The sequence below is a fragment of the Bubalus kerabau genome, chromosome 16, assembly GCF_029407905.1.
Source record: "Bubalus kerabau isolate K-KA32 ecotype Philippines breed swamp buffalo chromosome 16, PCC_UOA_SB_1v2, whole genome shotgun sequence".
Classification (NCBI taxonomy): Eukaryota; Metazoa; Chordata; class Mammalia; order Artiodactyla; family Bovidae; genus Bubalus; species Bubalus kerabau.
Window position 1 is genome coordinate 73,022,019 of NC_073639.1, and position 15,315 is coordinate 73,037,333.

At 39.7% G+C, this 15,315-nt stretch overlaps 1 protein-coding gene across 6 annotated transcripts in view; it reads left to right on the forward strand.

Moving 5' to 3' along the window:
- MTMR3 (myotubularin related protein 3) overlaps positions 1 to 15,315 on the forward strand; it is a 132,315-nt gene that overhangs the window by 80,238 nt on the left and 36,762 nt on the right. For 4 of the 6 annotated variants that reach the window (XM_055549462.1, XM_055549461.1, XM_055549457.1 and 1 more), the window contains exons 3-6: positions 2,137 to 2,226; positions 2,633 to 2,749; positions 12,615 to 12,697; positions 14,675 to 14,841. In XM_055549462.1, coding sequence (XP_055405437.1) covers positions 2,137 to 2,226; positions 2,633 to 2,749; positions 12,615 to 12,697; positions 14,675 to 14,841 — 457 coding nt within the window. Of the gene's footprint in view, positions 1 to 2,136; positions 2,227 to 2,632; positions 2,750 to 8,471; positions 8,505 to 12,614; positions 12,698 to 14,674; positions 14,842 to 15,315 lie in introns of all 6 variants that reach the window. The other 2 variants (XM_055549460.1, XM_055549459.1) reach the window with 1 other exon arrangement.

A 15,315-nucleotide genomic window follows, 5' to 3' on the forward strand; every position in this document is an offset into this window, starting at 1 on the left:
GTAACATCATGAACAGGTCATTTTGAAAATAATGAATAGTGAGAAAATGAGTAATGCACGTCTTCCAAAGGTAGACATATTTTGCAATAAAATTTCTTTTAAAAAATCACACTTGGTAGTATTGCCACTGGGCATATCAGAAAAGTATTTGATACTGGAAAGCTGTAAAGTTCCTTGTGGCAGATGATAGCCTCTCAAAATTCTAATTTTCTCATTAAAACTTCATCACTGGCAGCTGATTGCACTTGAAGAAAAGATCTACTGAAGTCTGAATTACCATAGTTTGTCAGTTGCAAGTGGTGCTCATTCATTTGCAAAAGAAGTTGCTAGTTCAGCTTGTAACTGAAACAGTTGCACAAGTGCTTTACCTTGAGACAACCATAATACTTCACTGTGCAGCAAAAGGCTTTCATGTGTATTTTCTCTTTATTTATTTATTAATATTTTATTTTATGTATTTATTGGACATGCAGCATGTGGGATCTTAGTTCTCCAACCATGGATTGAACCCATGCTCCCTCCATTGGGAGCTTAGAGTCTCAACCACTGGACCACCAGGGAAGTCTCTATTTCCTCTTTAAAAAAGAAAAAGACTTAAGGGTTAGAATGTAATAAAATTGATCATTTTTCTCCTACTTGTTACCAAGGACATTCAAAGTGCCACTGCTAGATTATACTAAGGGGCCACTGAGTCTCTCTGTGCTGTTTGTACAAATGTCAGTGCAGAGAAAAAAGGCTTAGTATTATTACAGGCTTAGTATTAAAAAAAGTCTTAGTATTATTGTGACTGTGGTTTTGACCTCATAGAGGCCCTAAAAGGGTCTCAGAATCCACAGATCACATTTGGAGAACCATTCTATTAGGGTTTATGTTTAAAATTGCTGTTGCTCTTATAAAATTTGCTGTGTAAATAATTTCATCATAATTTACCCCTGGACTTTCCAGTAGATTGCTTTTCCCCCTGATCTTTGTATACCATACAAATTTATAATGTAAAAGACTTTTGATGTAAATTATGATGAGTTCAAGTGCCATTTAGATTATAATTTATTATCTTTTGAGATTGCCTTAATAGAAATAAATATGTAATACAAAGATTAAACTAGGGGTATGGTTCACACACATGTTTTCAGTTTGAGGATTCAGTTCTTCAGTTTACATTGAGAAGAAAACAGCTTTGTTATGGAAAGTTCCCATATAACCAGAGTAGACACTGAGGTATAGTGAACTCTCACTTAAAGTTCCATGTATTAATCCCCTCATAGGACAGTTGTTTCATTTATGCTCCATTCACTTCCTTGTTACCCTTCCCCCTCCAAATGTTCTGAGTCAAATTCCAGACATTGGTCACATCATTTAATTCTTTTTTTTTTTTTTTTAATTTTATTTTATTTTTAAACTTTACATAATTGTATTAGTTTTGCCAAATATCAAAATGAGTCCGCCACAGGTATACATGTGTTCCCCATCCTGAACCCTCTTCCCTCCTCCCTCCCCATTCCATCCCTCTGGGTCGTCCCAGTGCACCAGCCCCAAGCATCCAGTATCGTGCATTGAACCTGGACTGGCAACTCGTTTCATACATGATATTTTACATGTTTCAATGCCATTCTCCCAAATCTTCCCACCCTCTCCCTCTCTCACAGAGTCCATAAGACTGTTCTATACATCAGTGTCTCTTTTGCTGTCTCGTACACAGGGTTATTGTTACCATCTTTCTAAATTCCATATATATGCATTAGTATACCGTATTGGTGTTTTTCTTTCTGGCTTACTTCACTCTGTATAATAGGCTCCAGTTTCATCCACCTCATTAGAACTGATTCAAATGTATTCTTTTTAATGGCTGAGTAATACTCCATTGTGTATATGTACCATAGTGCATCTTTAAAAAATAAAGGTTATAACTTAAGAGAAAAAAGCCACTGTATCTTAGCTTCTCCTAAAAGTAATATACTAACAACTTACTAATGCTTAATAGAAATGTTCTTAACCTCTTTGACTTTCTTTGATATTGGTGTGTTTTCCATTTCGAGGCACCTGGATTTTCATTGTGATTATGCTATTAGATATGGCAGAAAAACCAAACATGGAGTAGGAGCTTTGAAATTATTTAAACATTTGGGTTTTTTCCAGGATGAAGAGACTCAGCACAGCCTTGAGTGCATCCAGGCCAATCAGATCTTTCCCAGGAAGCAGCTGATCCGGGAGGATGAGAATCTTCAGGTAATTCCAGGCCACTTTTGTTTGTGAAACAAGTATTAAGCATCATAGTAACAATGTAGCAGAGCCAGTGGATTGAAGTAATGGACTGCATATAGGAATACATATTAGAGAAATGTATTTTTTCCCTAAACCACACACATAATAGAAATGTACGCTGGAGAACATCTCTTTTAGAATGACTTTCCCACTGAGGTGTGGTCATCTCTGTGTCATTCCTTCTTTAGTCTTAAATGTGAATAACTAGGTTTTTTGCATCTTGTGGGTGTAAACGCATCCTCTTTAGGTCCCGCACCCATTTATGTCTTGTCTTGAGTGACAGTATTTATAGTCCATTCACCTGAGCTGTGTTTAAAGGCTTTGCTTTACTACTTCAGGACTCTGAAGCGTTTCTTCTTCCACTTTGAAGGTCCCTTTTCTTGAACTTCATGGAGAAAGCACAGAGTACGTGGGCCGCGCTGAGGATGCCATCATTGCCCTTTCTAATTACAGACTTCACATCAAGTTCAAGGAGTCTCTTGTTAATGTAAGTGCTGTAAGCTGTTTTTCCACTAAAGTAGATGGAGAAGGGAAGTAAAAAACCTTAAGTTTCTCACAAGAGCAATGTGATATAGAGTTTAGCATGAAAACATTGTGTACTCTGCTTTTTTCTCAGTTTAAGCACTGGGGACACTACGTTAGCAAGCAGCTCTTATGCTTGATTAAAATGATAACATGTAGTTGTCAGCTGAGGTGTCCATTGTTTAGTAACACTGCATGATTTGCAGTTGGTAATGCTGTATCATTAAGATTTGTAATGGTGCAGAAGCTGTGTAGGCTTTTATTTCTCAATATTTAGTAGTTACCGACTGCCTCAGTTGGAGAGAACTTCCTGGACCTTAATGTCAAATGCTAACAGAGTTTTGTCAGAAAAGTACAGTGGTGATAGCAAACATCCTTCACCAGCAACACAGGGAGATAGATGACTCTACACGTGGACATCACCAGAGGGTCAGTACCAAAACTGGATCGATTATATTGTTTGTAGCCGAAGATGAAGAATCTCTGTACAGTCAACAAAAACAAGACTTGGAGCTGACTGTGGCTCAAATCATGAGCTCCTTATTGCAAAATTCAGTCTTAAACTGAAGAAAGTAGGGAAAACCACTAGGCCATTTAGGTATGCATTAAGTCACTTCAGACTTGTCCGACTCTGAGCAACCCTATGGTCTGTAGCCCACCAGGCTCCTCTGTCAAGGGGATTCTCCAGGCATGATTACTAGAGTGGGTTGCCATTTCCTTCTCCAGGGCATCTTCCCAACCCAGGGATCGAACCTGCATCTTTTACTTCTCCTGCATTGGCAGGCAGGTTCTTAACCACTAGCACCACCTCCTAAATCAAATCCCTTACGATTATCCAGTGGAGGTGATGAATACTATAGACAGAGGTTTATAACATTGTACAGGAGCCAGTGACCAGAACCACCCCAGAGAAAAAGATATGTAAGGAGGAAAAGTGGTTGTCTGAAGAAGCTTTACAAATAGCTGAGGAAAGAAGAGAAGCAAAAAGCAAAGGAGAAAGGGGAAAGATTTACCTAACTTAATGAAGAGTTCCGGAGAATAGCAAGGAGACATAGGACCTTCTTAAATGAACAATACAAAGAAGTAGAGGAAAACAACAGAATGGGAAAGACACGAGATCTCTTTAGGAAGATTGGAGATAGCAAGGGAACATGCGAAGATGGGCATGATAAAGGACAGAAATGAACCTAATAGAAACAGAAGAGATTAAGAAGATGTGGCAAGAATACACAAAAGAACTATACAAAAAAGTTCTTAATCACCCAGATGACTACAGTGGTGTTGGTCACATCACCTAGAGCCAGACAGCCTGGAGTGTGAAGTCAAGTGGGCCTTAGGAAGCATCGCTATGAACAAAGGTAGTGGAGGTGATGGAATTCCAGCTGAGTTGTTTAAAATCCTAAAAGATGATGCAGTTAAAGTCCTGCACTCAGTATGTCAGCAAATTTGGAAAACTCAGCAATGGCCACAGGACTGGAAAAGGTCAGTTTTCATTCCAATCCCAAAGAAGGGCTGTGCCTAAGAATGCTCAAACTGTCGTACAGTTGTGCTCATTTCGCATGCTGGGAAGGTTATGCTCAAAATTCTTCAAGTTAGGCTTTAGTACATGAACCGAGAACTTCCAGATATACAGGTTGGGTTTAGAAAAGGCAGAGAACCAGAGGTCAAATTGTCAACATTTGTTGAATCATAGAGAAAGCAGGGCTTCTCTGGTGGCTCAGTTGGTAAAGACTCCGCCTGCAATGTGGGAGACCTGGGTTCAGAAGATCGCCTGGAAGAGGGCATGGCAACCCACTCCAGTATTCTTGCCTGGGGAATCCCCATAGACAGAGGAACCTGGTGGGCTGTAGTCCGTGGAGTTGCAAAGAGTTGGACATGACTGAGCAACTAAGCACACAGATAAAACAAGGGAAATTCTAGAAAAACGTCTGCTTCATTGACTATGCTATAAAGCCTTTGACTGTGTGGATCACAACAAACTGGAAAATTCTTAGAGATGTGAATACCAGACTGCCATAACCTATCTCCTGAGAAACCTGTCTATGGGTTAAGAAACAACAGTTAGAACCCTATATGGAACAGCTTACAGGTTCAAACTTGGAACAGGATTATGATAAGTCTGTATATTATCACCCTGTTCATTCAGTTTGTATGCGGAGTAATCATGTGAAATGCCAAGGTGGGTGAATCACAAGCTGGAGTCAAGATCGCCAGGAGAAATATTAACCGTCTCAGAAATTCAGATGATACCACTCTAATGGCAGAAAGCAAAGAGGAAGTGAAGAGCCTCTTGATGAAGGTGGAAAAGTTGGTTTAAAACTCATCATAAGGTCATGGCATCAGGTCCCATCATCTCATGGCAAACAGAAGGGGAAAAAGTGGAAACAGTGACAGATTTTATTTTTGTGAGTTCTAAAATCACTGTGGATGGTGACTGCAGCCATGAAATTAAAAGACGCTTGTTCCTTGCAAGGGAATGTATGACAAACCTAAGTAGCGTATTAAAAAGTGGGAACATCAGTTTTCCAACAAAGGTCTGTATAGTGAAAGCTATGGTTTTTCCAGCAGTCACGTATGGATGTGAGAGCAGGACCATAAAGAAGGCTGAGCACTGAAGAGTTGATGCTTTCGAATTGTGGTGTTGGAGAAGATTCTTGAGAGTCCCTTGGACTGCAAGGAGATCAAAACAGTCCATCCTAAAGGAAGTCAATCCTGACTATTCATTGGAAGGACTGATGCTGAAGTACTTTTGCCACCTGATGGCAAAGAGCTGACTCATTGAAAAAGACCCTGATGCTGGGAAAGATTGAAAGCAAAAGGACAAGAGGGCGGTAGAGCATGAGATGGGTAGACAGTATCACCTACTCTGTGAACATGAACTTGAGCAAACTCCAGGAGGTAGTGCACACTACCGTAGCGGCTCAGATGGTGAAGCTCTGTCTGCAGTGCCGGGGACCCGGGCTCCCTCCCTGGGTTGGGAAGACCCCCTGGAGAGCGAAATGGCAGCCCACTTCAGTATTCTTGCCTGGAAAATCCCATGGACCACGGAGCTTAGTAGGCTACCATCCATGGGGTTGCAAAGAGGAGGACACGACTGAGCGACTTCACAGGAGATAGTGTAGAACAGGAAAGCCTGGCTTGCTGTAGTCTATGGGGTCACAAAGAGACCCAACTTAGCGACTGAACAGCAACGTCAAATGATGAGATGTACTTTGAGTTCAGTGCAGGCTTCTGTTACAGGATGAAGTGACTCTCATCTAGTCTTAGTGGTATAAGGATAGATGTTAAATAAAATATTTATTTGCATAATATACTGTGTATTGCTGAAGAGAGGGAAAGCTCTCAACTTTTGAGTGCGTTTACCCTTTTCAATTAAGAGGGTATCCTCAGTGAACTGGGTCTTCCAGCACTATTGCCATCCTTAATATTTTTCAGTAAACTTGTCTTTCAGCACAAAAATGCCAAAGTTCATGTATTCTAACCAAACGAACGCTGCCTTCTTTCCTCACTGAACAGTGTTGTGGCTCTTTGTGCTTTGGTTCTACCACAAAGACGTGTACTATGACATCTTATAAAAGCTCATGACTGTCCCTTCATTCAGATAGTGTGTTTGGGAGCTCATTTTGGGATTCTTAGAAAGTTGTTTTACTCAGCCATCCAAAAGTTACCCAATTCCTTCATCATATTTTTCCTTGTCAAGACTCGAATGGCTGACATTTTCTTTGTGGTTGGCATTTATTGTTTTAGTGTTGATTACTGTTCTGTGCAGTTAAGCGTTTACATCTAGGAGTCACTATGGCCTGAATTCCTTCTGGCCTGTAGATTTGTGCTATGATCATAGCTCTTGTCTTAGTTTTCTGTCTATCAGCTAAAAATACACACTGGATTCATCAAGGCAAGAGGCATATTGTGCTTTCATACCATGTACCACTGTTCAGAAGGGTCTGTTTGGAATTGAGTAGCCCTGATAAGAGGGGACAGGATGGAATCTCCTATAACATCCCAGCAACCAGACCCTACTAGCTCCTGTGGAAGTAATGACAGCAATATTTAGTAGAATTACCCAATTTAATTTGTGTTTAAATGTCTAGAATTGGTGAAATTTAATTAAATTGCATGTGGAGATAATGTAGTTTTGTATCATTGCATTTTTTCATGCAGTCCCGTTTCTCAGCTTTTTGGCTTATGGCCAAGTATTTCAGAGACTGTTTTTAGATCTGTTGGGGTAAAGGATCTGTTGGAGAGAAAGCATGGATTGGAGCATGTCATTCACCAACCTAAAGGCCTTCAGTCTTTCTTGATTACTTCTAAAATGAAATCACTTAACACGGTGTCACCCTAAGTGGTGTGATCCTTGGTCCTTTACAGCTTTTCTGTCTCCCCCTCTCTCCCCTTCTCCCCTTTGTATTAGTAAAACCACCCTCTTTGGACTCAGACATACCTTATACCTCTGAGTTCTCTCTCCTCCTACCCAAGGAACTTTTCTTCATCTGTCAGAACCCAATTCAGGTGATGATATTCTTCTGTGAAGCCTTTCTCAGTCCCAGTTCCCTCCCTGACAGTTTATTACCCTCTCTTCTGGCTTTTTCTGTGTCTTGAACACAGTTTGACAACTTTTACCAGATATGTTGTAATTTTTTGTTTGTTCATCTTTGTATCTTTAGAATCCAATGTGTTTACTTGTGCCATAGTATTCAGTAAATATTAAGTGAATTGGAATTAATAATGGGTTTGAAATAGATATTAGACCATTTTAAAATCCTCTCTGGGTTTAAAGCTCATTTTAAGTCATCTTTTTCTCTAAGCCTGCATCATCTTTTTCTCTAACAATAGCTGTATGAGTAGGTTGCTTACTGGAATTGTTGGTCCCCCAACTGTGATTGAGATACAGTGCTTAAGAAAACTTACCCTTGTTTTTAACTTGTGACCCACTTCTTCACTGAAAAGTGTTTTCCATTTAGCATGATAACCCTCTAAGGCACAGAGTCTGCTTGTCACTTTTTTAAAAGCCCAAGATAATGGCTTTGCACTGAAAAATGGTTGTGCAAAAGTATTTTGTAGTTGCACTGATTTTAAGTAATTCAGATTGGGAGAGACTAGGACTTCTTTGTACAAATAAGTTAATGACATCACAGTTAGTGCTGGGTTCCTAAAACCTGTGGTTACTCCGGGAAACCATGGCTCCTCCTATTCTGGTCCTTCCTCAGCAGATGAGTATTTCAGTAAAATCTGTGATATTAAGAGACCCCTCCCGTAAAAGTTACTATATCTAAATCAAACATATCAACCATCAAAACGCAGATGCGTCAGTATGTATCGTGGCATGCTCCAGTTTGCATCATTTTGTGTTTTCAAATGAACACATGTAACTCTTAAATGACTTACACCATCAAGCTTGACATAGCTGTCTGATACCATATATTCTCTTAATCTCACAGCACATTGAAATACATCGTTACTGTAATGCACATTCATTATATCAAGTTTCCAATTTCTAGGGTAAAGAACCTCTAGTATAGTTCAGTTGTAGCATTTAAGGTATGAATTGCTCCTATTCCGTGCTTTTCCCAAACTGTATTTTTACATATGTATAGGTATATTTCTTTGCTCAGCTAATTTACAAACAAGTAAGTGTTCAAGTGAAGATAATGAAATTTTAAAACGATTTTTGTTGTGTAATTCAATAGACTGCCTCTCAGTCTGCTGCTTCTGAAATCCCAGTAAGTAGCATGAGAATTGTAGGTGGTTGTTGCACCTGTGCTTGAAACAAACTGGTTTGCGTGTCAGATGCTCCCCTTGCAAATCAGCAAGTGTGTCCTCTCTGCATGAGTCCCTTTCCTCCTATCAGAGACAGTTCTACTGGTTTTGTACATGAGGACAATTTGTGGGGTGCGGTAAAGCCCCATAGTCCCATGAGCAGATGGAATTGTGACTTTCAAAAAATGTAAACTGAATTTCAACCAGAAGTAAAGACAACATTAGTATTTGTTGACTGGTATTTCTAGACTGGTCTGTTAATGCTTCTTAGGAATAAGCTGGAAGTGTACCTGGAAACACCTTCCTTAGCATTTCCCCCATTTTTTACATTGCCTAATTGTTGTACATTGAAAATCTTTGTTACTCTCCAAGCATCAGAAGTAGGTTATTGTTAACAATGCCCTTTGGTCTTAGCATTCATAAATCAGAGGAGGCTTCTGAAAACCCGTGTTGGAAGAGTACGTTGTAAATACCAGAAGTGAGTAATAAAGAATTTGAGTCTTCAACCTGTGACCATTTTCTTCTGACTGGTTTTTAAATCGTTAGAACCCAGATAATCCACGATGTGTTATATAGATTTTAGGTTAAGACTCATTAAATTATTTTTACTCTGTTACTGCCATTTTTACTTGCCATGTGTATGCAAGGTTAATACTTCCCCATTCAGTCTATAAAAAGGGCATTTGTTATTAAAAAGTGTACATTATCCCACTTTTAAATTTTGGTGCTTAGTAATTCACACACATACAGACCCAGAATGAATTATGGTAAATACAGTAGGAAATAACATAAAATTCCTTCTGGAACGAGTACTGTGACTCTCTTATGCATGTCTATTATGTTTTTAAACTGCCGCTGTCCTGCTCTTTTGGATTGATGCTCTCGTGAGTTTTGGTGTATGTAATGTAACTTTTGACCTTTAGAGGAATTGATTAACAGCACTGGAATGTGTTTGATGTATTTTAAGCATGAGTTTGGTGGGTTTTATAAGGAGAAAAGCATTGTAATGGGAGAGAGAATTGCCTGGCAAGTAGAAGGCAGAGAAGAAAGGAGCAAAACAAGGATGAGTTGTTGCAAAGCACTGAGTCATTGGGTTAGGGAGGATATGATTGTGACTTCAAATTTCTTAGAATTGCCTCTGTAGAATCTTGGTAGGTTTACATTCTGTTTGCCGCTTAAGATCCCTGGTGAAGAGGCTGCTTAATAGTGAAAGAAGAACTAAGGTAGGGCTCACACAGAAGGGAATGGCATCCTAGAGGAAGAACGGAGCACCATGGATGTTGGCAGGGCCCTGAGCTGGAGGGCAGTCACAGATTCTGGTCCTGGCTCTGCCACTAGCTTTAGTGGAGTGTCTTAACCTTCCCGAGCTATCAAATGGTCTGCCTCATGAACCTGTATTTCTTTGCTTTGGGGTATGTCTAGTGACAGAAATGGTAAGGATCCTTCTCATATGTGAGGAAAGTTGAGAAACCTGAATCCGTGGACGTGCCTTTAAAGAAGTAGAGAAGCTTATATTTTGGTTGGCTGTATGAAGAGGAAAAGCCAGCTAGCTCCACCTTTTTCAAAGGGAAGGCAATCTCGAGGGTGGGGTGGGTGCATTGAAGAGTATCATTGAGATGAAAGGGGAAGAAAAAAGAGCTGTTCATTTGATACAAAATCAAGTGTTTCTCTTTTATGTCCTTGTTCTTGCTGCATATTAAAGTTCCTTGCATGTGATAATCTGCGTGATTATTAAAATCTGTATTCTGTATCTATGACTTGAATACACATGGTTGTTTCTTGTGATTTGGTAGGATCTGTATACTAGCAACCAGTGTTTTTATCCTTCTTTCTTAAGTTTGCAGTATTAAAATATGTGAAAAATTATATATTGGAAGCATGTAGGTAGCAAATGTTTTGCATGCTCTGAGGGGTTGCATCTTTGTATTTCAGAAGTCTGAACCTAGCTAGGCTCTTGGGCTATATCTAGTCCAAATAGTAGGGATGTAAAACTTTTATTCTTTGTAGCAAAATAGCACAGGCTGGTCCATTCCCTCCAGCATCTGGTAATAATGTTAGTTGGTTTTCAGGTTTTCTAGCTATAAGGTAGGGTGTTGGAGGGGACATGGAGCAAGTGATTGCTGTGAGAGCCTGTGGATTTGTAAAACTCACTCTCACTCCACCCCAGGCTCTTCCCATTCCCTGTGCCTGGACCTTCCTAAGCTGGGACCACCAGAAAGCACAGGCTGGTGTGGTGGCATGTGGGAAGGTTAGAGGATTGTCCAAGGAAGTCGGTAAGAAGGCAGAATTTTGGTTGATAAAGTTTTAGAAAATTGAAATTAGAACTCAGGCCTCTGAATTGCCAGTCTGGCATCTCTTTTTCTCTTTTTGTTTTTGGGGGAATATTGGGGGAGAATGGGGACTGTAGGTTTAAAAAACAAAAAACCTAACATGAGTGTTACAGGATATGCAGAGGACTGGCCTGAGGAAAAATCAGTGTCCCCGTCTGATCTCTTAATCTCCTATTCCCCTTCACAGTTTATCCCTACTGATAGGTTGTTGTTTTTCCTTCTTAGATGTACAGGTCTTAAAAGAATTTTTAACTGCTTCAGCTCCAGTTTCTCACAGCACCTTGGGGTAAAGGACTTAAAAACAGAGGGCCAAAGATCCTTTTTCTTTCTCTGAATACAGGCAGAAATTCTTAGTCTTTCTCTTACTTCTGGTCCTATTATAAGGGAATTTTGTAGATAAATCTAGAAGGCTCTACTCTGAGGTAGAACTCTCAGCCATTACTTGAGTAACACTATTTTGTTTTTTTCTCTTTTTGAATCCCTGCCCCAGTTTCTTTTTGTTCTTCTGACACGTCCATCATACGGGCTTCTTCTCGATCTCCACATCCTTGTTCTGAGAGTTCCCAGCCGACTCTGGCGACCACGGTGGGGCAGGGTTTGCCGGAAGCCTGCTTCTGAAGTGGGCTCAGCTTGCAGCAGGGCCGCCCTGTCAGGCAGTGTGCTCTTGTTTCTGTCTGTGCTGGAGGAGAGTGCCTCCTCCTTCTCATGCAAAATGCGAATTGCCGGAATGCTCCTTGCAGCTCCCAGAGCCACATTTTGATTGGGCTTGATACAGCGTAAAAAGATCCTTTTTCAATGAGTAAGAGTATCCACTACAATTTTTACCAGGTTCTCTTTAGAAGTTTTGGAAATTGGAAGTTTTTGAGGTCAAGGGTTGAGTCAGGAAAAGTTGAGGGACAGAAGGAGGATTCTAACGACAGCTTGAGGATTTATCACCCTCTTCAGATGCTTTCCCTCCTATCTGCCTCCCTTCTCTGATCCCTGTCCACTGTCATACTGATCTTGTTTCAGTATCCGATGACCAGATTGGCAGGGAGAGAACCATCCCAGCTTACTTGTACCTTGAGCCCTACTTGGCAAACAGGGCTCCTCAGCTTGTCTTTTGAAACACATTAAACCTACCCGATTAGGCCACTGTGAGAGCTGTCCCTCTTCTGCTGAGCAGAGCGCTTGACCAGCAGCTCCGTCTGCTGTCTTGGGTTTTCTGTGCTACCGCAGGCAGTTCAGACCTCCAGTCTTTTTCACGTTGCTGCTTTGCTGACACAAAGGCCCAGGCCCACCTTGTCGTTTGGGATAGGCGACAAGTATAGTCCCACTAGTATCTTGATCTGCAGCTCTTTTTTGTCAACAGGACAGGATTAACTGTTCTGATTCCCTTCAGCTTCTGTGTTACCACAAATCACAGCTAGCTGTAGCATCGTAAAGTAGTACTTTGAGAAAGGAGACTGTAAGTTTGTTGCCGGAGAGATGACACATTTCTGTATTTCCTTGTTCTTCTAGATGCGGTGCCTCCTCTTTGTTTGTTGTCCTTGTGCTGTGAAGTGACTTGAGGGCATTGATTAGAGACTGAGGAAGGGAAGCCTAAATCACCGAGTAAATCACTTGAGTGCTGTTGATTCAGATGAATATGCAGTTCTGTGCTACTTTCTCCTGTAGAACTCGCTGATCACTCTTGGACACATTGCAGAACCGCAGGGGCAATGCCTTTTTGACTAAGGGAACTTCATCTTTTTTTAATTGCAGATTCCATTGCAGCTTATAGAAAGTGTTGAATGCCGAGATATATTTCAGCTTCATTTGACTTGCAAAGACTGCAAAGTTATCAGGTATGTGACGTGTTTATGCTGTTGTTTAGTGTGGAAAATACTTTTTAAAGGGTGGATTCATGATTTGATAACAAAAACTGCTTTTGAGGGTCAGCCTAGTTACGAACATTTTCTGAGTAGTTAGTCCCTGAAATATTTTATCTTCAGGCTGCTTTGCTACTGGAAAGATATGTTTTCTTTTTTATTTGGATATAACTGTAAATTTGCAAAATAAGTACAAACATAAAAATCGTAAAGAGCACTAGTACTGTTAACATTTTACCCCATTTGTGTTATTTTTTGTGTGTGTGAGAAATTCTTGTTCTGAACAATTTGAAAGTAAATTATGTAATTATGGCTCTTTGCCCCAAAATACTTTAGTGTGCTTTCTTAAGAATAGGGGTATTTTCTTACATAACCACAGTATCATGATCAACTTCACAGTTTTACACTCGTAATACTTTTATCCAGTCTGCTACACATGTTCTAATTCTGTCAGTTGACCAGATAATGCCCTTCATAGCATTGCCCCTACCTCATTCAGAACAAGATTCAGTCAAGGTCACATACTGTATTTAGTTGCCATGATTCTGTACATTTCTTTAATCTGGAATGTTTTCCATCACCTTTATTTATCTTTTTGGCATTAGCACTTTGAAGAAAACAATCTTTTATTATAATAGAATGCTTATTTTGTGTCCAGTGTTTCCTCAGGAATAAATTGAGGTTGTACATTTTCAGCTGGAGTACTGTAACGTGAGGTTGTGTCCTCTTCAGGATATTGTATTACAGCTGGAGGCAAACAGTGCCCACCTGTTCCTTACTAGTGATGTTAGTTTTGATCATTCTTTCAAGGAATCACCCACTTTCTGTGTAATTCCTGTATTTTCTCCATTGCAATTGATAGCAGTCTGGGAGGCACTTTAAGACTCTACAGATGTCCTGCTGCTCATCAAACTTCTTCAGTGTTGGCTTTATCTGATCTAATCTTCATTATAAGGGTTGGAAAGGGATGACTGAAATGCATTTTAAATTTAGTAGCTCTCCCAGTTTTTAGCTCCCCCAGCTTTTGTTCTATTTGTACGACCTATTCTAGAGTGCCAGTAAACATCGTGTGTGGGCGTGTTGATAAGTCACACTAGTTGGGGTAAGAGAGAGGTTTAAGTGACCTCCTTGTTTGTTTTTTTCAAATTTTTATTGGAGTATAGTTGATTCCTCCTTGGTTTTAAGGTAAATATTTAAGTTGCTTTTTAGCCATTGAGATTTGGCTTGCTTTTGATAGATACTGCTTATAACTTACAGTTTAAAAAGCTTGTATATTAATTACTCAATTTTAAAGACTGCATTTGAAAAGATTAAGTATTTTTTTACACTTTGAATTATTTCAAATTATTTTAATCTCCTAGTTATATATATGCACTGAAAATTGCACTTGATAATAGAATTGTTTGGTCTCTACATGGTCACAGCTGAGAGTTTCAGTGTAATGTATCTTATTTTCAATCTAAAGTTGCTGATTTAATTGCTAAGTAGATTAATTTTGAAATTATTCCCTAATTGGCTAAAAGTAGTACTGTGAACTGTTTCTGAGTTTGGCATGATATGTCATAACAAAACAAAAACTGAACATATTTCTTGAGAGGGACAACCATAAAGCTTTGGTAGGAGAAGTGGAATGAAACCCCATTCCTGGAAGAGGGACTCCTGTTTTACTTTAATAATTTTCGCTGGTCAGTCTCAGAAGAGATTTTATTAATCTTGAAAAAAAGTTTTTCCACATGTCTAGCTTTCTTCTTCTCGACATTTTGCATCATTGACTAAAATTTGTTCGATGTGTTTTTTTCAAACTATAAATCATAAACATTAGACCACCTCTAGACTAATGCTTTTAACTGTAATTATTTCACTGTGAGTAGGCACTCTTGAAATGGTGGCTTCCCTTAGGTTTCATTGTCAGCTGTCTTCTGATTACATTTGTACTTGTTTGGCTTTACAAAGGTGTCAGTTCTCAACCTTTGAGCAGTGTCAAGAGTGGCTTAAGAGACTGAACAATGCAATACGACCACCTGCTAAAATAGAAGATCTCTTCTCATTTGCATACCATGCTTGGTGCATGGAGGTCTACGCCAGTGAAAAAGAGCAACACGGAGACCTGTGCAGGCCAGGTAGGCCTTTCTAAATGTGCAGATGGTGGCTTTACTGAATTACTGCTTGAGACACCCTTACATGAAATGAGACTCCTAAAATTGACATATTTATTAAGCAGTGTACTTTTCACAGTGCACCTAGCATGTGCTCATCGTTCTTCTAAGCTCATTATGTTTTCTACTTTTCACGGGAAAGAATTGACATCCCAATTTACTGAGCCTGACTAAAAGTACTGAGGGTATGGGTGTTATGGAAACCCACTGGAAAGGAGCCATGAGTGTTGTTTGTGAAGACTTCACGTTAGAAGTGGCATTTGAGTAGGCTTTGAAGATTGGAAAACTGTTATTGATGATAGAATGGGGAAAAGAATTTTAGAGCAAGTAGCATTAACGAAGGTAGAGGTTTGAGGTTAGGCCACAGAAGAATGGATTTCAAAGTGACCTTTTGCTGTCTTTGAATTTTCAAGACCTAGATTACCTTTTGTAGGTAAT